General features: G+C 54.7%; 2 protein-coding genes across 2 annotated transcripts; one reads left to right on the top strand and one right to left on the bottom strand.

Moving 5' to 3' along the window:
- Positions 1 to 2,315: 2,315 nt before the first annotated feature.
- Positions 2,316 to 4,926, bottom strand: LOC116490724 (putative methyltransferase DDB_G0268948). The gene is made up of 6 exons (XM_032190168.1): positions 4,478 to 4,926; positions 4,086 to 4,246; positions 3,647 to 3,860; positions 3,265 to 3,365; positions 2,903 to 3,040; positions 2,316 to 2,661 (listed from the first exon to the last, which is right to left on the bottom strand). Exons 1-6 carry the CDS (start codon positions 4,586 to 4,588, stop codon positions 2,571 to 2,573), a joined length of 816 nt encoding a protein of 271 aa, XP_032046059.1. The 5' UTR covers positions 4,589 to 4,926; the 3' UTR covers positions 2,316 to 2,570.
- A 2,327-nt stretch (positions 4,927 to 7,253) lies between these two features.
- MREG (melanoregulin) lies at positions 7,254 to 16,884 on the top strand. Its single transcript, XM_032190474.1, has 5 exons — positions 7,254 to 7,345; positions 9,817 to 9,976; positions 14,899 to 14,989; positions 16,154 to 16,317; positions 16,646 to 16,884. Exons 1-5 carry the CDS (start codon positions 7,254 to 7,256, stop codon positions 16,763 to 16,765), a joined length of 627 nt encoding a protein of 208 aa, XP_032046365.1. The 3' UTR covers positions 16,766 to 16,884.
- Positions 16,885 to 23,463: the final 6,579 nt, after the last annotated feature.

Genomic DNA, 23,463 nt, shown 5'->3' with positions numbered 1-23,463 from the left:
CCGGCGAGGAGGCAGAAGGGGCGACGAGCCAGGTCACCCTTCCCTCGGGTCCAGCTCTGCTCCCGTGGCCCCATCCCCATCATGATCCAAAAAAACCCCGCAGAGCCCATTGCTGGCAGCGGCGCTCAGGGGCAGGAGGAGCCTCAGGTGCTGCTCGTTGGGTTTGGTTCGTCATCGCTGCGGCGGCTGTCGTCACGCACGTGCCGCTGCTGGCTGGAAGAGCAGACGGAGACGTCACGCCTCTGCGCAGGGAATCCCAGGGTGCCAAAGGGAAAGCAAAAGCAGAGCAGGGATGCACGCAGGGATGCACGCTCCATGTGGCCTGGCACCACGGTAAGAGCGGTGAAACCCCAAATCCTGCACAAGCAAGGGATGCCTCGGGCAGCGACACCGCACTGGGACGTACCCCGAGCCCGGCTGCATCGGGCACGGCTCCTCCAGCTCGGCCACTGCAGCGGGGTGTCACTGCACAGCGTCCCCAAAGCCACCACGGGCTGGGAACACCGTGCCCAGCCCAGCGGGGCTTCAGAGCAGCAGAGGCAGCAGCCCCTCACCCATTTGTTCCATCCCACAAGCAAAGGGGCAGCTATGCCGCGTTAAGGAACTGCTTGCTCTCAATTTTCATCGGCCGTGCTGTCAATGTGTCGAGCACCACAGAAGTATTTCCACGTCCCGGTCCGGAAACAGCTCCAAAAGCCATAAAAAAAGCAGCGTGAGGGCTGGCTCAGCGTTTTTCCAGAGCAAGGAATCCCAAGCACGCAGGAGATTCCCAGGTATGGAAAGGAAAGCGAAAGGGGCAGGGCTGCAGGCGGGGTGCTGTGCCAGGTGAGGAAGGGCTCCGTGACTCAGCGGGAGGCTGGCACGGGGCTGGGGCAGGACGGAAGGGACGGGATGGGACAGGGCTGCTTCTTCCCACCCTTCTTGGAGCTGGTCGGACAAAGTCTTGGAAAAGCCCCCAAAAAGGAACGAAACAGCCCCAAAAATGCAAAAAGGGGCAACAAACCATGGGCAACAAGCCGGAGCCCTGCCCGCCGCCGTCCAAGGGGCGCAGGGGCGGGGACATCAGGTGGCCACCGCTGGTGCCACCTGGAGCTGCGGTGCCAGAGCCTGCTCCAGTGCTGCAAGCCCTGCCCTGCCGTCACCGCAGCTCACCTGTGGCGTCACCCCTCTGGCACCGGCACCGGGGGAAGGGCCCTTTATGGGAAAGCCGGGCAGCGAGCTGTTCCAACAGGCTGCACTAAGCTTAAAGCCTCGTGTTTTTTTCCCGTAAAGGCTTCGTGCAGGTGCTGCAAGGGCCTGAAATCCCATTGGGATTTCGGGGAAGCACAGGGCTTTCCTCCCAGGACCTCCCATCCTCCTGGCAGCCACCAGCTGCAGACAAAGCCTTTGCTTCCCCCCAGGCGCGCTGAGCCCCGTGGCACCGGCCCCTGGCATCCCAACGGGGACGTGCCCAGGGCCGAGCACCACCAGCAGGTAGCAGGGGCTCCATGGTGGGCCCACAGCTGGACACCTCCTGGAGCTCGCTGCAGGTTTACAGGAAAGGGAAAGGGCCCCACAGAGACTCAAGGCCTCCAGAAAGCAAACAGGAGGTGTCAGGTACGGGTGCAGACCCGGCTTTGAATCACTGCCTCTCAAACACAGCTGATACGTTTGGTTTGCGGAGCAGATTAAAAAAAAAAAAAAAAAAACAAGGCTGGGTTAAAGGGGTGTGCAAACATGCCTCTCTAGGAACAAGCCCAGAGAGCCTCAGAAACCACAGCAGCTGCCACACGCTGGGGCTGAGCAGCTTGTGGGCAGCTTGCACAGGCACCACACAGCTCCCAGCTGCGTTGCGTGACAGAGCGGGCCCCCAGCGTGTTCCCAGGAGACAAAAAGCTGCAGAGAAGCAGGCTAAAAGGTCACCCTGGTTAGCAGGAGGCCTGGGCTGCAACCTCAAGTTTCTGTTCGCTTGCAGGCCGAGTGCTTTTCTTCGAAAGCGTGTGATGTGTGGAAGCATTTTTCGGTGGGAAAAGCTGCAGCTCCCAGCCCAGGGAGCAGCACGGGGGGCACCCAGGGCCTCCCACCCCTCGTGTTTCTCAGAAATGCCACTGAGACTGGGGTCCACGAACCGCCCATGTTGTCTTTGCACCCAAGGCAAGAGGAGGATGAATTATTTCAAAAACTGGCCAAGTTACACGTCTGAAACTGGCCTCTTCTGCAGAGACGCAGATTAGAGCCTACCCACCCCACAAAGCAGGTCCCCGGGGAGCAGTGCTCATGAAGCCCGGTTACTCTCACCCCAGCAGATGCTCTGTGAAGAAGCGGCCACAAGGAACTTGATTTTATTTGCTTTTAATTGTCTAAGGAACGTCGGCCACACGGCACCTCCCAGCACCAACAGAGCAGCGCTGGGCAGAGCAGGACCGCAGCACAGACAGGATCTTGCATTCAACCCCCGTCTGCTTTCCACAGAAGGTTAAGGATTTTTAAGGCTTTAATCACCCAAATATCCAAATTTTTCCCAGGGAATAAGAGCAGGGTGTTAGGAAATCCTCCTTTTCCTCCCCTTCCAGCACCAGAGGCTTTTGCTCTCACGCTTCCTTGTGCCCCAGTATGCAGACGTGCCTCACCCAGAACTCCAGGGGGGTTTCAGGCGAGGGGACCCCCATCACCTCCAGCAACCTGCAAGAAGCAGAGAAGGGTCTCCTGCCGTCTGGCCAGCTCTCACCAGATGTGGGACAACATCCACAGCTGGAGAGCAGATTTTTCCCGCTCAGAGCACCTCCAAAGCACAGAAGCTTGGGCTGCAGATGCACACCGAGGGCTGTGTTACTTCAGCTTCGGAGGGGCCCCGCAACCTCTCCCCATTTGCTGCTTGAGAGCGGGTCTCCGTGCCCTGCTCATTTTCCTGAGCACTTTTTACCTCTTTTCCATCTCCGGGAGGAGGGTTTTTGCAGCTTCGGGGTCGTTCTTCAGGAAGACTTGGTAGGGAGAGGCCGACTCTAAGTACCCAACCACACCAGCGACCGTCATGGGAATTTTGTCGTAGATGTCAGTGATTCTGGAAAAAAAGAAAGAATGGAGAAAAAAAAAAAGCATTGGCAAACAAACTGCAGGCAGTGGAGCGAGGATGACTGCAGGCTGGGGTGGTGACAGGTAACACATGGCATTCTCAGAGGTCCAGGAGAGGGAAACAGCACAGCATTGGATGGGGACAAGAGTGGTGTCCCTGCAGGCTGCCACCTTTGCCCACCCGTGGTGGTGCACCAAGGAGTTTCTGCTCACCTCTTCTTGTCTGGAAATGGCAAGGCCTCGAATATCTCTTTGTAGTCTTCCAGGACGTGTTTTACTCTGTTATGTGAGTATTTTAAGAGCTGCCCCCAGGTCTGTGGAGACAGATAATAAACAAAAGCACTTGAAACACTCGGTTTCTATTTAACTCAGGCTCGCTTGGCCCTAGATCCGAGGCCATGATTTTTTTTCCTTCACTTTCAACTACTTGCATTTAAAATTCAACACCTTGCTCAGCATCGAGAACATAAGCACACTCTTTTATTCCAGCCATAAGCACGGCTCTGCCCCATCCATCCCCTGCTCCTCCTCCCTGCACCTTTCTCCTTGCCCAGGCCAGCAGGGGAAGCCCCAAGGCGTGGGTTTCATCCCTCACCTCCCTGAAGATCTGGGTCAGCTTCTCGGAGCAGGTTCCGTAGTGCAGGCTCATGTCCACGGTGTAGGTGCTGATGGCCACGCAGCCGCCTGGCCTGACTACGCGGCTCACTTCTCTCATGAACTTCTCGATGTCGAACCAGTGCGCGGCCGTGAACGAAGCGAGGAGGTCGACCGAGGCGTCCTCGAAGGGCAGCTCCTCCGCAGGGCACACGCTGGGGATAGAGGAAAAAAAAAAAAAAAAAAAGGTAGAATATATCACAGGAAATTAGGAAGATACAAAATCAATGGGTATTTTTCGGTGTGCATGGCTTGGATGCTGTAAGGGTAGGATAACTTGTGTGCTAGGAGTCCCTCCAGGTGGGACGTGCTTTTTCACCCGTACCCAGCCCACCAGCTCGGTGTGAGGACCCAAATTTCGTCTCAGCTCTGGTACTCACAGGTAGGAGACGTTGGGAGGCGAGGGGGCAGCCTTGGCCTCCTGGATCTGCGCCTGGCTGATGTCGGTGCCCACCACCTTCCCGAAGCGCTCGGCCAGGAACAGGGTGCCTTGCCCCGAGCCGCAGCCCACGTCCACGGCCAGCTCCGTGGGGTTTGTGCCCTGCACAGCGGGGAAAGAAGCACACCACAGTCCGACACCCCCAAATCTTGCGTTTTTAACCCCACTCCGTGCCCCTGTGCGCACCGATGCTGCAGGCTGTGACTTGTGGAAAGGCTCAGGGGGGCACCCACGCCTTGCAGACTCCTCGCCACGGCCCCACACAACGCAGCACCCCCCCGTAAGACAAAAACACCCCCCTCACACACCACATTTCGGCCATGCCCTGCTCACCTTCTCCCTCAGGTAGCCGAGGATGGCTCCCTGCAGCTCCTCGCCGGGGCTGAAGCGGTATTTCTGGTAGACGGCCGCGTGCCCCCTCCCCTCAAACATCTGCGTGGCCATGCTGCCGGCTGCCAGACCTCGTCCTGCGCCACCCAAACCCTCCTGCCTCCACCGCTCGGCCTTGGGGAGGACTTTGCCCTCACCCACGGCACCAGAGGTGCCCTCAGCTCCCCTCGGCCTCTCCCTGGGCGGCGGCGGCCCCAGCAGGCCACACAGCCATGGGAATTGTCACTCGGCCACCGAGCAGGCGCCGCTCGGCACGGGGAGGCCGGGAAGGCTGCCAGGAGGATGTGCTGCGCCCTTCGCAGGCAGCACGCGAAGGTTTTCGGAGCTGCAGGCCGCCGAGGTTTAAGGGCTGGAGCTGCAGGCAGCGGAGGTTTTGGTTGTTGTTGTTCTTTTTCCGCTTCTGAGCACGGGTTGCAGGGAGAATTGCTCCCTCTAGAGCAGCCCTGGAGCTGTACCAGCCACACGGCTGGCTCTGTGCGCTCATCCCTACGGGCGTACAGCGCTGTGGGGGCCCCCAAAAATTTAACACTGCTGCTGGAGCCCGTCCCCTAAGGCAGCCTGAGCCCTCTCCTCTGCACCATCACTGTGATAATTCAGCAAACACCCAAAAAGCACACAAAATTGGGGGTGCTCGGCAGCCCTGCGCCCCTCAGGAAGCAGCTGTGAAGCCCAGCAGACACCACAAGCTGGGACCAAGCCCTGCAGGAGCCCCAGCCCCTGCTGCACAGCCTGGCTGTGCCGAAACGCCCTCCTGCCACCCAGCAGAAAGGGAAAAAGCTCCACCACAGCCCTTATCACCCCGCTGCCGGCATCAGGGGCAAAGCCCTCACCTGGCACTGTGTGGAGGCAGTAATGCTTATCGCACACCCCTGGGGCCAGCACAGCCTGCATGCACCCCAGGTAGGTTCCTTTGATTTGTAATTTGCTTCTGAGTCAGTAATAAGCAGAGATTTTGAGCCCATGCTAATGTTAAGGGCCCCAAAGCCCCTGTGTTTTCTGGCATGGAAGAGCTGCTCCTCGAGATGCTGGCTTTCTACCCAGAACAAATTCCACTCCCTGGCAGGCCTCGCTCTGTTAACAGTGTTCGTGCTGCCCCAGCAATACCTCTCTTGGAGAAAAAAATAAAAAAAATAAAAATCTCCCCTAATTTCAGTACAAAAAACTCTTAACCAGCTCCTTTTCCTGCAGCTACAAAGCACTTGTTACAAAACGCATAAACGCTTTCTAATTAATTACACGTATTTTCTAAACATGAATTTCTCCTCGATTTCCTCCGTGACCGTATTTTAAGTGCTTCAGCTCTGGGCCTTTTGGATTTGTGGCCGGGCTGATTTAAAATGTACAACGTGAATGTGTGCAGGTGCATGATGAGCATATGATAAGTGTATGAGATGCCATGGAAACCTCTGCCACTGGGACAATTTTGGGGAAGCAGGAATTTTCATTCTCGTGTGTGCACATCACCACCACGGCCGATTGCTGGAGCGTTTTCGTAGTGGCAGGCACGTCTTCTGGCTGTCCTGGTGCTCAAGCACACGAGAGGCTGAAAAGCAGCAAGGGCAAGCTGCAGGCTACGAGGAAACCGGTGGAAGAGCCCTCGGCTTTGAAATCCTGCCTGGCCGGTCAGCTCATCCTGTGGAAATCCTGCCCTGTGAACGCTGTACGCACGGAGGAACTGAAAGGCTCAGCTAAGCACAAAAGCCCAGCGCTGGGACCTTCAGGAAGCAGCATGGAACAAGTCCTTCTCCCTTAATCTCACCCTTTAATTAAGGAAGACTGGCTGGGGGGATGATTAATGAAGCAAACAAGTCACATGAGAATCTGTGGCTGGGCCGGGGAGCATGCCAAGCTCCCCACACAGGCACCCACAGCTCCTCTTGCCTCCCTTTCTCCACCTCGTGCCACTACTTCCTTATAAAAGTGGCACCAAGTGCTTAATTTGCAAGCTGAAATGAATTAACTAATTAACCTCCCGTGGCCTCAGACAGATGCGGATGTGCCACGGCACCTTGGTGGCACCATCACCCTGAATTTCAGCCTTCCGTGCTGAGCTAAGGGTGCCCACGGAGCGAGAGCACCACGCAGTTTCTCTGAGGAATGATGCAGAAGCACCTCCAGAAGCTCGTGGAGAAGCTTTGAGCTTTGAGGATGTGCCATGGGCGTGCTGGCACTGGCCAAGAGCCTGGAGAAGTGATGGGTTGATCCCACGTGGGCTCAGAGCGGGCCACGCACCAAAACCTGGACACAGCTTCTGCCCCAAATGTGGGTCTGTCGGGCACAGCGCAAGATCCTGGGTGGGAAATAACCTTCGGGGTGTCTGCGGGTGCGCTCGGCTCCCCAAATCCAGCGTGCTCCTTTCGGGCGTTGGGCGCTGCTCACACCTCAGGGCCGCGTTGTGCAGGCAGGGAGCCTCGCTCCCCGAGCAGCCAAGTGGCCATAATTCACCGGAAGGGGATGATCGTGGATCGGCGCAGCCCTGCAATGAAGAAGAGGGAGAGAGCAGGAGCAGCGCGCACCGCCTTCCCCTCGCCTCCCTGCCTGCCTTTGGGCCGCGCCAGGCTCCGGCGCAGGAGCGCGATGGCTCCCAGCGGCTGAGGCCGTGGGAAAGCTGCGGGAGGAGCGCATCCAAAGCCGGGGAAGGGCTTGGGGAGGCGCTGAGGAGACGGGGGAGGGCAGAGCCCGAGCGAGCGGAGCCCAAGGAGGCTCCCCGGAGGAGCCCATGGGGCTGGGGGCTTGGCTGCGCTCGCTGGGCGGCTGCTGCGGCTGCTGCGGAGGGGAGGCGGCGGCCCCCGAGAAGGAGCCGCTGCTCAGGTGAGTGCCCCCCTTCCCCATCCCCATCCCTGCGGCCCCGGGGCCGGGGGAATGCTCCGAGCCCAGCCCCTCTTCTCCTTCTCCCATCTTTGTCACCCTTTTTGCTGTTTTTTACCCCTTGGGAGGCTCCGGGGTGGGGGGTTGCGCGCAGGGTCTCGCCCCCCGCGCCGTGATGCTGCTGCGTGCGCTGGGCTCTCGGACAAACAAATGGAACAAGTTTTCGAGAGAGAAGCTGCAGCTGCGTCTCCCCCTGGGGAAACCGCAGGGCCAAACCTCGGGGTTGGGGTCCCCATGGGGTGAGGAGCAACGAGGGGGTCCCACCGGGGCACCCCACACCCCACGCGGGGGCCGGGGGGCTGGCAGGACGCGGGGTGACCCATTTAGTGAGCGGGGAGTCACGGGAGCTGCCGGCGGGGTGGAGGCGCCCTGATTCCCCGCTGCTAAAGCGGTTACCTCAGTAAGAAGGGGATAATCCCCAGCATGGGGCCTGCAGCCCAGGAAATTGGCATTAACCTAACGAGAGCTTGGCGCACGTGCGAGCGCGGCCGTGCACCTTTAGCGGCGTGCCTTCGTACACCTGCATCCGTCCCTTGTTGCTGGCTGTAAGCAGGGATGTACAAATGCTGGGCATTTGACAGGCACCTGCTGCTGCGCAAGTGTGGCCGACTTAATTAACCTAATAGCCTAATCACTGGCTTGTCCCTGGATGGGAGGCTTTGGGGTTTTATTTTCGAAGCGGGGATCTCGCGGGAGCGCGGCGCTGTTTGTTTTATCGCGGCGCTGTTTGAAGGGAGTGACCTGGTGGGGGTTTCAGCTCTTTGCTCCTTGGGAGCTGGGAGCCCTGGGATAGCTCCCTGCGTGTTGACTCCGCGACTTTTCACCTTAATCTGCCCAAGCCATAAATCTGATATTCGGAGAAGGAAGCGATGATGGGAAGGAAACCTGTGGGCGAAGCGTTAATGCCTCCGGTCCCATGGAGACTGCTGCAGCTGGCCTTGCAGGCTGCCCTTCACGTGCTCGTTTTTCCCCCATTCCTTCAGTCTCGGTGATGTTTGGCAGTATGGCATGCTCAGGGGATGCTTGCTCTGTGCCCGTGCTCCCCGCTGCTGCCCGCTGTGTGTGCTTGGGCTGCCTCCTGGGCAGCGTTTGGAAACGAAGAGGCTTTGGGAAGCGCCCTGCAAGCTGTGAGAGAGCACCTCGTAAAAGCTGAGGCGTGTTAGTGTCATTACCAAACAGTGTTTTCATGGTGAGCCGGGTGCTGAGGGCTGCAGGTGGCTCGGTGAGTAGGAGGAAGCCCGCTGAGGGCAGGAGGATGGTGATGGAGGCATGCGAGTGATGCCCCGTGGGCTGGGATGCTGCGTGCCCCGCAGGGAGGCTTGGAAAAATCACAGAAACCCTCCTGGCACAGCTGGGTGCTTGCTCTGGTGTCCCCACAACGCTCCCTGATCCATCCACAGCACTCACTTGGGGACAAGAGGGTGTGAAGACACTTTGGGCGAGCCCGTGTTGGCAGGGCTGAGTTATGCCATCCACAGCCTCACCCTTACCTTCGCTTGCTTGGCTGCAATGGGAGATTGTAAGAGATTATCTTTCCCCTTGTTACCTGTTGCTCAGGTTTTCGGTTTGCTGAGCCTAATTAAGCTTCCTGCAGGAATGCTGATGTGAGTTGTGCTGTCTTATCCATGCGCTGGAGCTCCTCTTAGCACCCCTTGCAATGCCCTGACATCATGGGTAAAGCGCCCGCGGTGCTATCTGAGGTTTGGCCGGGTGGGTTTCTTGCAAAAGGTGTCCCTGCAGAATTAAACAACCCTATAAAAAAACAAGCACTACCACCAGCAACGAGCACAGCACGTAGAAAAACTCACCTCGGTGGGGACAGCCTCCCCAGAAGGTGATGCTCTGCTTTGCTCACCATCGATTGAATAAATCTGGGATTCCCCCAGCAGGCTGAGGAGGTCACCACCCCGTGCAGCCCCTGCTCGAGCAGGGTCACCTCCAGCAGGCTGGGAGTTGGGTTTTGAGCATCTCCACGGGTGGAGACTCCACAACCTCTCTGGGCAACCCATGCCAGTTTTTACTTACCATTAAAACAGAATTTCCTGCATTTCCTGAATTTCCATCTCTTGCTCCCTCGCACCAGGAATTAGGATGGGATCGGGTATTCGGATCAAGCACATGGATAAGATGTGCCTCTTCCCCACCTCTTCCCCAGTCCCAGCTCCAACAGAAGCACCGCGTGTTTTGTCCAGAATAAAACACAGCCCAACAGCCGTGCCTGTGAGGGGGAGGTGGGTGGGAGCAGAAGCTTGAGCCTGAGAAGAAGCTGAGCTCTTGGAGGTAGGATCTTCATTTTCACAAGGTGTGCCGGTGCGGACACCGTGAAAAGAGATCGAAGCTCACAGAAGGGATATTTTGGGACGGCCAGGGTGATGCTCGGGTGGTTGACACAGCCTCGTGTCCCCTCTCTGCAGCAACAACAACCCCTACGCCTCCTTCGGAGCCACGCTGGCGCGGGACGAGGAGCAGAACCTGTGGAGCACCCCGCACGACGTGACCCACACGGAGGCGGACGACGACCGGGTGCTGTACAACATGATCGTGGGCAGGAGCCAGCTGGACAAGGACTCCGAGGTGAGGACGAGCAACCTGCCCTGGGCTTCACGAGGCACCGGGGTCGCCGTCCCTATTTCCTAGCTCACCAGGATGGGTTTTGTCCGATACTTGCTTGTTTTGGGGTTTTTGGGACAGGATGGCGGTAGCTCTGCCTGCGGTGGCCGCATCCCAGGTTCACATGGCATCGTCAGTGCCTAGGGCTGAGCTGCTGCTGCAGTGAGGTGTTGCCTTAGACACTTCTCCAATGGGTTATCGGGCGATTACCAAGAAGTGGAGAACTGGCACGTCACAGAAGGGAAAAATCATCTCTGTTACATAAACACTGCTTTGCAGCCCTCGTTTCCTTCCCCAAAGCACTTCTGTGCAAAGGAGATTTCGGCGGCCTGATTAGGTCCGTGCGGCAGCAAATGCAGATGCCTCTCCCCCTCTCTGATTGCTTTTCAGACTCCAAAAGATTTTCAGAAAAGCCTGGAGGCTTCCCGTTTAGTTTCAGCACAATCCCATTTCATCCAAGAGACCACGAGACCGTAACTCCTCCCCACTGCGAGACAGTCCCCTTAACCAAAAAGCTTTCACTGGAAGGTATGGCTGAGATTAAAGAAAAGATTTAAATACCAAAATACCCTTTTCCTTCCCCACTCTGTCTTCCCCACAGCCTAATGGGGTTGAAGGAAAGGAGGACAGCTCCGTTCAGGGGCTGGGTGCGGAGTGGGGTGGACTTCAGGGTCCAAAGCAAGGGAGAGCACATGACAGTGCCTGATTTCAGCCTTTTAAGGCCTGTTATAAGGCAGGAGTCATAAAAAAATAATATTATTAGCTATAAAACAGTATCCTAAGTGCTAAATGATGGCTCCCTGGGTGAGGGAGTGCTGTGTGTCAGCCTCACTGGGGCTGCAGATGTGAGTGTAAGTCGGGGGCAAGCGAGCAAGCGCTTCTGCTCCTGCTTGTGCCGAAACAACGGCACAATTTGTTTGCAGCACAATTAATAAAAAAGCCCGAGGAACATGACAGCAGGCTGACCTGCAAGCTTGCTGCAGTGCAGAGTGGTTGGGGAAACTCTGAGGGTTTGCATGAGCTGCAGCGTGGGGCCGTGCCCCGTGCACGTGCTCTGCAGCGAGGGAAACTGAGGCACGCAATGCACATTGCTTAGCTTTGGTCTGCTGCCTCCCATCCAGGTGCTGTAATTTGCTTAAAACGAAGACTCGAGGATATACAAGCTGTTGTAGTCCTCAGCTGCAGCCCTTTCCTGGTGCCAGGACAGGGAGGAATTTGGCCTGGGAAGCCAACATTCCTGCGGCCGGCCCCGGGTGCCGAAATCTCTCCTCACTCTCCAGCAAGCATTGCAGAAAACTAGGCCAGATTGTGTCGCCCTCTCCTCCTAATGAGAGAGAAAAGTCTAATTGCAAAACAGGGCTGGCCTGCGAAAGCCCTAAGCTGCTTTGGGAGCTGCTGTTGGCAGCTGGGCCCCGGGGAGCGTGCAGATGCCGCGGGCAGGGGACAGGCCAGGGCTGCTGCTTCGTGCTGAGCACAGGCGTCACGAAACCATCCCTCCGTCTGCTCAATCTCAGTTAAAATAGGACCGAAAGGAGAACTGACCCCTGCATCTCTGCCTCTGGATTTAACTTCAGCGTGCGGTGTGCTCACTGTGTGCTTCCTTCCCACCTTTATCGCCGTGATTTCCTAGTACGGGGGCTGGCAGAGCCACAAAGGGCAGCTCTCTCCACGTGGCTGTGTGACACCACCGCGCCATTCAAACCCATATTGCATTTTCCTCAGTCTACCCCCCGTCTGCTTTCTGTTGCATTTTCTGTTTTAAAATCACTGCACGCAGAGGGACAAGTGCTGTGAGTTAGGACACAAGCGGGGTGCCAGGCTGCAATGGCAGGGGAAAGCCTGGGCGCCCCATCGCCAGCAGAATGAGCAGTGCTAAGGCATAGCGAGCTTTCTGGTGGTGATGCCTGGGGTGTAAACTTCTGGACATCAATGAAGAGATGGAAAAAAAAATGTTTTCCTCCTTTGTGCTGTTCCTTGTGCAAGCCTGGAGGGTTTGGATGGTGGAAATCGCCTGGTAACTCCACGTGGTGCCCAAGAGTGGCCTGTAAGCATCCTCGGAGGAGCCTGTTTACACTGTTTGCCTATCCAAGCAGTTTTTTGGCAAGTCTTTGCATCAAGACAGGCTTTTTTTTCTGAAAGAGCAGCTGCAGCCCATGTGCAAGTGGAGGATGCTGGTGAGGGGTGAGCACCTCCCCGTGTGTAATCACAACAGAGCAACATTGGAGGCGCAGCACAAGGCGGCGATTTCCTGTGCTCACGCAGCAGCGGAGACTTCGGACACGTCCAGCTCCGTGTTTCTCCTCCCTGCCCCTTCCCTTCATGAAACTTGGCAGCTCTGGTGCAAATTCCTTGTGCCTTTTTTTTTTTTTTTTCCTGCGGCGGTGTCAAACCTGTTGTGGTGTGAAATAAAAGCCCAAATCTGGAGGTGAAATGAGGACCTCTAGGAAAACATGGTGTGATTTGGCAAGGCGCTGTTCCAGCAGGCAGCCCGCTAATACGGAGAGAAGCATTTTATGGGACTGTGTTTATGGGACTCCAGTGGTAACAGACAAGCTGAGATGTGGGATGATGGCTGAGTGTATGAACGTGCCTGTGTTTGTATTTGTTCAGCCTCTTCGTGCTGGGTGAGAGCAGGAGCACCCCTGGGTGCAGGGTGCTACCTCCCTGGCCTGGGCTTTTGCAGTTTTTCTGTGCTTCAACCCCATTTTCTACAAAAATAGCAACCAGAACAGTGAGATGAATTGCTTTCAAAGGAATAGGGGAAATGGCCTTGCTAGGGGGTTGCTTTGACAACATGAAGAAAACCTCCCTGCTAATTAGAAAATTTCCATCTGAGCAGGGATGAAAGGTCCGGCGGCGCCTGCCTGCTCTTTGGCACATTCGTTCCGGAGTCACGGAGCGCCCTCCAAGCCACGTTTTCATCTTCCAGCTCAGCTCCGAGTTGCTCGCCCTGCTGAAAACAGGAGGAAATAACACCCCACAGCAGCAGCGAGGGCCGAGGGAGCGCAGGGTTTGGCACGAGCCCCAGCTCCCTGCCCTCGGGTTTGGAGCATCCTCGGCCTCGTGATGCCCGCCGCAGGTCACCTCCTGGTGACTCAGGGATGCACATGGGGAACACCCGCCTGCTCTTGGCTCTGATGTTGCTTGTTCCTGCGCGGAGACACGGGGCCAGACAGCATTTGCTCTTCCTCTGCTGTGTAGCTAAAGGGAGAGGCTCTTTTAGAGTAATTTTGGGGGTAGAAAGCTGCTGATATTTCTGCGTTAAAGCAGCGCAGCGGGCAGCCCCCTGCTGCATTTAGGACAGCTGCGCTGAGGGGAGAGCTCGGTGGTTTCTGAGGCTGGTGGAGAGCAGGGCATCGCCCGGCCTCACCCAGATAATCCCTGCTTGTCAAGCCTTCGTGCTGTCTGGAGGGCAGCCAGAGGTGACAAACAGCAGGGAGAGGTGATGCTCATAAGCACCATCTCCGGTCCCAAAGCCTCTCCGTCGCACGCTCCCCAAATTCTCCCCTGGCAGGGCAGTGCTCGAGGTCCTCAGGGACTGGGTTCGCTCCGTGGAGCAGCTCAGGAAGCAGGATGTGCAAGGAAGCCGTAACCTAGATTCCCTCAGAACAAAAATAGACGGGGGAAGCCACGCTGCCCTGAATCCAGGGAGCGTCACGGCTCCCTCCCGGCCGCCAGCTCGGCAGCCTGACCCCCTCCTGCTCCTGCTCCTGCTCCTGCTCCTGCTCCTGCAGGCATTTAATTCTCGGCAGCCACGGCATACTGGCCAGCTTGGGGAAAAAGCAGTAGAAAAAAAGTATAAAAAAGCAAGCAAGAAATCTGCAAGAAATCTCCACCTTGGAATCTCCATCTCTTTACCAAATCAAGGGAACTCTGCAAGGCAGCAGCTGCTGGAAAAGCAGTGGGGTTCCTGATGCAGTCTGCCTCTGTGGATATTCACCACCCCCCTGAACCCAGGGAGGAAAATCCTGGGAGGGCGGCACAGATGAGCACCCGTTTGTTCTGCAGGAGTCCGCCCGTGCTGCCTGCTGCTCAGCAGGGTGACTAATTAAGGCTGTTAGCACGAGGAAATGATCTGAGCGATGCTCCAACCCGCTGCGTGGACGCTGCTGTCAACGCATCCTTCGCAGTGTGTGTACTTACTGCCTCTTTTTTTATTGTTCCCAAGTGCTTTTGAAGACCTGCCTGCCCCAGGTAGCAGCCAAACGGGGGGCTGAGCCCTTTGGAGAGGACACCGTGTGTGTGTGTGACCATGCAAAGCAGCAACTTTCAGTTTTCTGCAGGCTGTCAGCAGCTAGTAGAAATGTGCCGTGCCAGTTTAACCACGCGGGTATGCGAACAAGGTGTTGCAATAGGCTGTAGAAGGTAATTATTACTATGTGCTCGTGCTTTCTCAAGCTGCAAGGGTCAATTAAGGTGTTTTCACAGCCTGAGGTTTTGGTACCAGCTGGGGTGTCAGGGTTTGGGGTAAAAAAAGGGCTCTGGTTCGTGTCGTTCTCCATCCAGGACAGCACCACCATGGCCAGCACCGAGCACGGCAGCAGGTTCGTGCTCTCCCCGTCCCACCAAGGAGCCCACCTCGGCCACCGGCAACACCCAGGCCAAATGCTGTGACCCCAGCTCAAGGGATCTGGAAGCCTGCTCAGCCTGTGCTAAGGAGATACGGAGATGCTGTGCCAAAAGCCAAGCTAAAATATCCTTCCTTGCTCAGCATAACTTCTCCCAGAGGCAACAAAGGCCTGGCCACTGACCTTCACAGCGATCCCTCGCTGCCAGCATCACTGGTTTAGCTCTGGCTTCATTTTTAGAAGCTGAAATTCCTAGAAAAGCAGCAGAGCCCCCCCTCGCGTGCAAATACCTGACCATGTTATCTCTTTGCTTTGCAGGAATGGCAGAAGCTCAACTATGATATCTATACCTTACGGCAAACCCGGAAAGAAGTGAGAAGCAGGTGGAAACACATTTTGGAGGATTTAGGTAAGCTGAAGGACAAAACGATGTCATTTCTGTGGTGCTGAGTGAGAGGTCCCACGACTGGAAAGCCCAGGGAGCACGGCCAGCAGGAGGCAGGGGTCCAGGAGAGCCCCTCAAGCCCAGCAACGCGCAGTCATCCCTGTCTAGTTTCCTTCTGCAAGCTTAGCAGGACTACCTGGGAGCTTCCCCGTGTTTTATAAACAAGATAAGCAGGGAGAACTGAATATTCCTTCCAGATCAGATCACAGATACCTCTAGTTTTCCTCCTTGGCTCACGCCCCTGGGTGCTCCACAGCCTGTGCAGACCACACGTGGGAGAGATCACTTGGTCCCTACATCTACACATACCCCTGCGTGTTGAGAAAGACTCTCCCAGGTCCTGAATCTGTCCCTGGTCGTTGGCAAAGGCCCTCCCGAGCAGCCACATCTCCCTCGCATCTGCAGTGGCTCCAGAGTTGGTTTGCAAAGGGTGGGAAGCTCAAGGCCTGGGATCTTTTGGCCGTAGCAAAGTGATGTGAAAGCAGAAGCGAAACCTGCTATATTGCGCTAGCTACACCTGTGTTTTAATCATAAGACCGTCGCTCTTTTCCCTGTAAACATTTCCAGATAAGATGCATCACCACCAGCTCCCTGGAGCTGAGTTAGTGGTAGCGATTACGTGCTCACCGCCCTGATTCATCCTCCTCCCTTTTCCTTCCCTGGGTACCTTTTCTTATAAGAGATGCTGACTGCTACGGGAACGATCTCACGTGCGTTCATTACTGCCAGAGGTTTTTTATCACTCTCACTTACAACTTACCACCCACATACTGCTGTACTCACTGGGGTGCCCCGCCAGCCCCGAAAGCTCTTGCACCACTTACCTCAGGAGCATGCAGGAGCTGAATCAACACCCAGGGTTTGGGTGGGGCGATCGTGGCCCTCCTGTGGAAAACTAGCTACTTGCTCTGAATTTTCTGAATGTTTATTCTCCAGGCAGCAAGCTCGTGCCTGCCCCAAGTGCAGCCATGGAGCTTGCTGTGGAAAACTCTGGTTTGTTTTAGTATGTAGGGAAAGCAGCAGCCCGGGGTGGAGGGGGAACGAGGAACTTGGCAAGGGGATTCAGTGCTCAGGCATGGCCCCTGCTCTCCGTACATTTGGCTCCTTTCTCTAACATCTCCTCCCCAGGTTTCCAGAAGGAAGCAGACTCCCTCCTGTCCGTGACCAAACTCAGCATCATCAGCGACTCTCAGAACATGGGCAAAGCCCGGGACATCCTGCTAAAGCTGTCCGAAGAGACAAACATCTTCCCGACCAGCTGGCAGCTCTCCGAGCGCTACCTCTTCGTGGTGGTGAGTAGCTCTGAGTGTGCCTCCCTCCCTGCCACCCCGGCTCTGAAAATGGGCTCAAGGACAGGGGAGCAGGTAGGTGGAAGGAAATTCAAGTACCTGGTGGCATCTGGGGCATCCCCATCAGATCTTGCGCCTGTAGCTCCTTGGAGACATGTTGTAGCACCATCAACTTGCTCCCAAAGGTGCTGTGCTCCCAAAGGGTGCTCTCGTAGCCTGTTAATGAGTTGGGAGAAGATTAGAGCTCATGCCTGGCTTAACCTGAGAGCCACAGAGGGAGGACCCCAACCAGGCAGCTCGCACTGACTGTAAAACCCTGTTGCTTTGGCAGGACCGGCTCATAGCTCTGGACGCTGCGGATGAGTTCTTCAAGATGGCCAGCGTGGTGTACCCAAAGAGGGCCAGCGTGGAACGGGTGGATGAAAAGCAGGTCTCCGCCGGGATGGCCTGAGGAGCACGCCTCGCTGGTGCTACAGCGGGATTCCCTCCCCTGGGACCAAGTTTCCCTGCCAAGGGCTTGTAGCACGAGTAGTGCCCTTCCTTGTTTCCCTGCCGAGAAGCGAGCGGGCTGCCCGGAGCAGAGCTGAGAGCTGGGGGTGCTCCGTGGGGAGGGTATGGGAAAAGGGCTGGTGGACCCCAAGGTGCTCCAGGAGAAGGGAGCAGGAGCTGCTGCGGCTTTGTCCTGGTGGGGGGCCACCGGCTGGTGGGCACGGGGGGAATTGCTGCTGAAAAAGGTGGGATGTCTCCGGTGAGGAGAGCCACGTTGCTCCCTTCGTGGTATCAGCCACCTCCCTCAGCCCTCCCATTCAGGAGAACCGGAGAGGAAGGGAAAATACCTCGGTCGTCTTCAACTTCGGGACACTGCTCTGCGTGCTGCTCCTCATCCTCGTCCCCGCCGGGCTGGTCCCAGCTCCTGCAGGAGAGGAGCTCACGGCTGGAGCCTCGTTCAGTTGGGTGCTGGGACCCCGGCAGTGAGCAGTTTGGAGGCGTTTCCCTCGAGGGATGCTCAGCCCGACGCTGTAAACAAAGGTAGATTTTAGGGAGGCTCCGTGGTGGGACCTGCTGAGAAATGTTCTCCTGTAACGCCCTCAGACTGGTCACACCGACGTCTCCATTCATTTCTGAACATTCGGGTCTTGATTGCAATAGGAACAGCACCACAAAATTGCACGTGCTGTCCGGGGATACGGTCACTGCTCTTCATGAAGATGTTAAATGGACACCCTTCGTATCTTTGTGTGTGTGTGTGTGTGTGTCTGATAATGAGCAATAATTTTAAAACACTGGATTTCACCACTTAAAAAGAAGTGGAAGTTCATCACTGGTTATCACGTTTGCTGCTAACGGACCAGATGAAAATGCTGGTTGCTTAGGACCTCCCAAAACAGCAATATAGAGCTTTTATTTGTTTATACCTACAGAGTTTGAAATATATATATATATTTATGAAACGTTTCTGCTTGTCAGTCTTCCTGGGAAACATTTTTCTCAGCTCTGGACATCAATGAGAACTGAATTTAATAAACAAAACATGGTACAAAAGCGAGGTTTCTTGCTCTCTCTCTGACCCTATTCAGGAAACAACATTTATCTCGCCTGCTGATAGCAAAAGGGCTGAGGTATTTGTAGAGCGTGGGCTTCTGCAACCTGTTCTTTACACACTTAAACAACTTACCTGTTGACTTGCAAGAGAAAGGTCATTTTCCAGCCTAAGACCCAAAGCCTCTGTAGAAGATGATGGGGACTGAAATGAATTTCAATGGGATTTGGAGCTCAGTGCCCAGTTCCCACTGATTTATTTTTTTTTTCTATTTTTTTTAGCAAAAGTTGAGCTGCACTTTGGAAAGCCTCCCGTGGTTTAATAGAAAATAAACAAACCCTAGTGCACGTTAACTCTTGCGCTGGAGGGTTTGGTCTGAACAAACTTGTTGCAGAACAGGGAGATCCGGCAGCCGGAGCAAACCCGTGCCAAGGTACACAGCACCATGCAAAAGGCAGCCCCTGGGATATTGTCATTTTGTACTTCTACGTGTTATGTAAAGCCACCTGAGGTGCTCCTCGGCCTTGGGCTCCCTTCTGTGATGTAGGGGGAAGTGACCAGGCTGAGGCACTCGTGCACCAAGTTACGTACCGGTCACCTCGTGTCAATCCCGACTCTTCTGCCTAAACCTGGCTAAGAGGATAGGGCAAACATTGCAGAATAGCCTTTGGTGAAAGTAAGAAATTTGACAACTTGAAACGTGAAAGCCAGCAGTAATTGTTTCCCCAGAGGTCCAAGCTCAGGCTGGTCATTCTGTCCATCTCTGCAGGAAACACCCTGTCTTTCGTGCATGTGCAGGCTGATGAACGGGATTTCAGTTCCCAAAATGAAGAGAGTAATTTGCCTTTTCCAATTTGCATAGAAATTACCAGGGAGAAACGCACCTTTTCCTTTCGGTTTGCTCGGATTTGGGCTCCTTGCTGTGCTGGCAGGAGAAGGAAGCTTGGCTCAGTTTGTCTTGCAGCGAGGCTTTGGCTGTGCCCCAGAGATGGGCAGTAGAGGATGCACCACCTGGAACACAGGTACACAAAAATCTCCCAACTAAACTCATCGCAAGCTTTGGGTGCATTAAAGTCACCGACACTGGCAGGGGAGAGGCTCCTGGGCAGTTTTTGCATTTGGGGTGTTTGAAAACGTGAGACTAAATTGCAGAGATGCTCAGATCCTGAAAGCAGTGCAGACACAGAGGACATCCCTCCACCCCTAGCTGCCGTTCAGCTGGGTTTCAGCCTCCCGTACACCCCACAGCACCCCTCAGCAGATGTATTTGACAGGTCTCGGGTGCCACCAGGGCCCCAAATCCTGCCTGCACCCGGTGAAACCTGCAAGCACCCAGCTGGGAAGTGGTGGCTGTAGGACAGCGGAGCGAACACCAGATGCCACTGTTCCCCTAGCCGTGCCGTGGGAAACCATCTGTACAGTGCGGGGAAAAAATTCCCAACCTTTTCTTGGGTGCACGAAGTCTCTCAAGCCTGGGAGGACTGGCTTTCTGGCAAAAGATTGGGGGTTGGATGTTCGAGAGTTGCTCTGGCCATTTCCAGGGGATGGTGGGAGCCCTTCAGAGGTTCCCAGGGCTGGTAAGAGGGTCTCTGCTCCTGCCTGGAAGTGATGTTAACTGATATTTCAACTGGAAAGGAAAAAAAAAAAAAAGAAAAAAAAGATATTTTCCATCTATCTATAAGCCACAGAGAGGTGTCACCTGGATGTCTTTTTCCTAGGCCATAGGGGTCACAGACACGACCAGCCCAGTTCATACAACAACCTGGAACAGATCCCACCAGGTATGAATCAGGGCAGCTTCTCTGAACTCAGGGGAGACACACAGACCTATAACGACCCACAGCCGAAACTTCCCTTCCCCAGCCTCCCTTTGCTTATTTCAGCCCCTGCCGGCATCGCTCAGGCTGTCGAGCAAACCTGGGCAAACAAACGCCTGTGGCTAATGGTTGGCCAGTGGCTGAGCAAAGTATTTTGGTTTTGTGGGTCGCAAGGAACATCAGTGCAGGGCTCCCATCCTCTCAGTCGAAGGCAGGAATTATGTACAAGGCAACCAGCAGCCGAAATAGAGAGCAGCTCGAAACAAATTGAATTTACAGACCAACGTGACCGCGCACACGTGGTTTCTTCTTTGTATTCCACGTTTGACTGGGACACACACTATGAATCTTGCAGGGTAAGAAAAAACAACTGAGCTGTGAGCTCAGCACAGGCAGAAGGTGGCAGTGAAGGTGTTTGGGAAAGGCTGAGCACTGAGGCGGAGGAGGTGGGAGGCAGGAATCAGCCTTTCCACCCCGCTCGCGAGGGATGTAAATCACGCCCGCGCTTCTGATAAGTAATGAGAACGGACATGGGAAAGAAAACTGTCGTCTACTAAATTTCAGCCATAGGAAAAATTACCATTTCAAACCCCTCAGTTTCAATCATTTCTAACGTTAGAAATTCCAACACTTACATACTTTTCCTGGAGGGAAAGCCTGTACTTTTCTAATCTAATGAGGATCAGTAATGTTGAGTGACTTACCACAAAATAGCTCTCCAAAAGTATTTCTTTGAAGACAAACAACCTTTTTTTTTTTTTTTTTTTTTTTGCTTGGGGAGTCCTTGTTATGCAAGTTATGGCTTACTGAAAGCGTTTCCTTGGCTTACAAATTGCAAACCTTGCGGAGGGAGCTGCCCTTGCATGAGGAGGCCACGGAGAAATCTGCTCACCGAGCTCTGCCGAGTGCCCTACGCAAAGACCTGCGTGGCCAAAAGCTTGTCTGGTTTTCCTATCAGCTGATCTCATGCAAAGTCCTGCCTCCCCCTATAAACTTTATCCTTATCCTTCAATAACAACAGTTATTTTCTCAAAGTAATAGATTCCATTGACAATTTTGTCGTATTTGGGTTAGGAAAGGAAGGCACCATGGAGGCTGTGGGCAGCCTTGGCAAGGCGGGGTCCCAGCAGCATTAAAAAAAATAAAGAGGTGTAGGCAGCCAAACCAGCAGGAGCCATAGCAGAGCAGCCAACAGAGGCAAATAGGCACAGCCTGGGCGCTGCCCAAGGAAAGGGAAGGGAATTTGGCAGGTGGAGAAGGTTGTGTGCCAAAACGGGTTTTGATGGTGCTGCAGGGAGCATCGGCGGGATGAAATGTGTTTGTGTATGCCTGGATAACCATCGTTAAAATAAAGTCTGCTCGGTGGAAGTTCACTGGCAGATCAGAAGGAAGAGACACGGATGAGGAGATGTGCTACCAGAAGTTTATCCCTCGGAGAGTGGCAACTTTATATCTGCAAAGCTCCTGGGATGCTTCCCCTTGGCCTCGGCAGGGCTTGAGTCAGACTGCAGAGACACAAACACCAGGGCAAGTCCAGACGCTTCCGAAGTCAAAAACAAACCTTCTGCCAGCTGCCCATCCAGTCCTCTCTGGCATCAAAGTCTCACAAATAACAAGGATGGCTCCTGAAGAGATTTCCACAAGCGGCGAGAGGACCTGTGCCTGTCTGATGGAAGAAAATAAAGCCCACACGTTTCTCGTAGCGTAGGGATCGCGGGGGAAATTTGGGACGGAGGAGGTCATCTTGGCCAACACCCCTCTCTGAAATCATCTCTCCCTTCTGAAGATGGTGTGAACGATTTGGATGGAAAACGTGAATGGGAAGGAAGGGCAAGGAACAGCGTTATTTGCTGATGGGCTTTGGCAATTTGGTTTCCATTCCCAGAGCTGCCCCGTCCCTGTCTGCCCATCGGGTTATCCCGGTGCCAGATGGGGAGGGCGTTCAGACCTACTGGGGCCGATGGCAAAGTGGTGTTGCTTCCTTGAGGGAATTGTCAAGAGTTTGATATTTCTTCGCCTGTCTTCCAGCAAAACTTTGTATCTCACAACCGTTCACAAGCCTATTATCCAAAACACTCCGCTATAATAGCTTCAAGATGTCTTGATTCAGCTTTGACTTTTTTTTTTAATGCTCTCCAGCTTTTTAGTGTAAGCCGGATAAAGCATTGTTTCTACCCAGAAAATAGAACTTCGAATTTAGATCACAGCAGTGCCTTTTGAACATTTTCTTTTAATTCAGGGGAATACCTAGTCCTGCAAGCAATTTCAGCTCTGAAAACTTATTTTCCAGGCAGATAATCAGTAAGTTTAGTATAAATTCCCCCTGTCCAACACTTAACTCTTTGGTGTGAGCTCCCTAGAAAAGCATGCTGCATGGCAGCCAGTAATACCCGGATTATTTCTCGAGTCAAAATTGCTTCAAAACAGGAGGGAAGGGCACCTTTTAACCTCTGAGGCCATGCTGAAGCGAGATCACCCAGAGAGACAGCAGCCCTGCTCAGGATGTGTGCAGGCACGCCGAGGAATTTGGCTTGCCTGCAGTTTATCTGTCCCGATTGAAGGCAGATGCAGCCTCCATCGCACAGTTAATGTATAGCGACTGGCCCTGAGCTCATCAGACCCAGTTTTACGGGGTGGTTTGGCCACAGCTTGCCCTACTGCATGGAAAAGAGTCTCACTTTTCCTTCCCACCTCGTTGGACAAGATGCACCCCCGAAATGACCCGAGTTTGGGTAACCACGCGTTTGGGGTCAGTTTTCTGTGACAAAAGAGGTGAGTTCTGCTCTCCAGAAGGGAAGGAGCTTCCCCAGGGGATGTGCAAAGACACCGGGAGCAGGGACTGGCTCAGGAAGCCCAGCCGATATCAAACCTGCCTCTTGATCAACTATGTGAAGAGTCGTGCTGGACCTGTGCACCACCGCTGCTGTGCTGGGGGCTTAATTACAGCTTCCTGACGAACATGCCAGATGCTTGCTGGACCTGCAGCCCGGTCCCCAGCAGGGCATCTCTGATAAAACACGTGTGCCAACCTTCCTGTGCTGTGCAAACCAGCAGAAAGCAAGTCTTGTGTCCTCCTGCTGTGGCCACCAGGTCTCCAGGAAGCTCGATCCAGCCTGGACACACTTCGGAGATGAAATACAGCAGCATCCTCTCGCTATTACCCACTCCTCGTGCAGCAGGGGCACTAAAAAGCCTGATTGCAAGAGATTGCAGGGCTCTAGGACCAGTTGCACACATCCAGCCCTCCTGTTTCTGAGCCAGCACAAACCCTGCTAGACGGACAGCAGACGAGCAGGAAGCCTTGGTGCAGTTTCTGCTCCTGGAACCACAAATACTGCTTAGTAATGTTAATTTCTCTTCACATTATGTGCTATTTAAGCTCCTGAGAAGTCCAACAGGAACGTGTGCTTCACGCTCCTACTGCGGAGCATCTGCAGGCTCAGGGCAGCCGTTTCCTCCAACCCCAGCCTTTATTATCCTTAGCACCGACAGTTTACATTACCAGTTGTAAAAACCGAGGCCTGTTTTTCAACCCATCGCCTATTTTCAAATCCTTTCCTGACATTTTATTAGGCCTATTTTGTGTTACGTTGGCCACGACACGTTTTCTGCCTTTGAGCCTAACCCCTCGCACCTCCCCGTTTCCTCGTTTTTATTACCGCAAACCTGCAGCTTTTAGGAGGCAACGGGGTGGCGGGGGGCTGGCGGGGACCAGGAGCGCCTGACGTCGGCGATTACCAGGATTTTCCAGTATTTTGAGCAAGATGTAACCATGAAACCACGCGAGCTGAT

The sequence above is a fragment of the Aythya fuligula genome, chromosome 6 (assembly GCF_009819795.1).
Source record: "Aythya fuligula isolate bAytFul2 chromosome 6, bAytFul2.pri, whole genome shotgun sequence".
In the NCBI taxonomy this organism is placed as follows: domain Eukaryota; kingdom Metazoa; phylum Chordata; class Aves; order Anseriformes; family Anatidae; genus Aythya; species Aythya fuligula.
Note: the sequence above shows the minus strand (reverse complement) of the source record. Positions and strands in the feature narration are given on the sequence as shown.

Coding starts and splice junctions, on each gene's coding strand:
- MREG (XM_032190474.1), top strand. CDS start 7,254: ATGGGGCTGGGGGCTTGGCTGCGCTCGCTGGGCGGCTGCTGCGGCTGC. Junction 9,977..14,898: donor AGCTGGACAAGGACTCCGAG/GTGAGGACGAGC, acceptor TTTGCTTTGCAG/GAATGGCAGAAGCTCAACTA. Junction 14,990..16,153: donor ACACATTTTGGAGGATTTAG/GTAAGCTGAAGG, acceptor TCTCCTCCCCAG/GTTTCCAGAAGGAAGCAGAC.
- LOC116490724 (XM_032190168.1), bottom strand. CDS start 4,588: ATGGCCACGCAGATGTTTGAGGGGAGGGGGCACGCGGCCGTCTACCAG. Junction 3,861..4,085: donor CCTCCCAACGTCTCCTACCT/GTGAGTACCAGA, acceptor CTCTATCCCCAG/CGTGTGCCCTGCGGAGGAGC. Junction 2,662..2,902: donor CTCCCGGAGATGGAAAAGAG/GTAAAAAGTGCT, acceptor TGCTTCTTGCAG/GTTGCTGGAGGTGATGGGGG.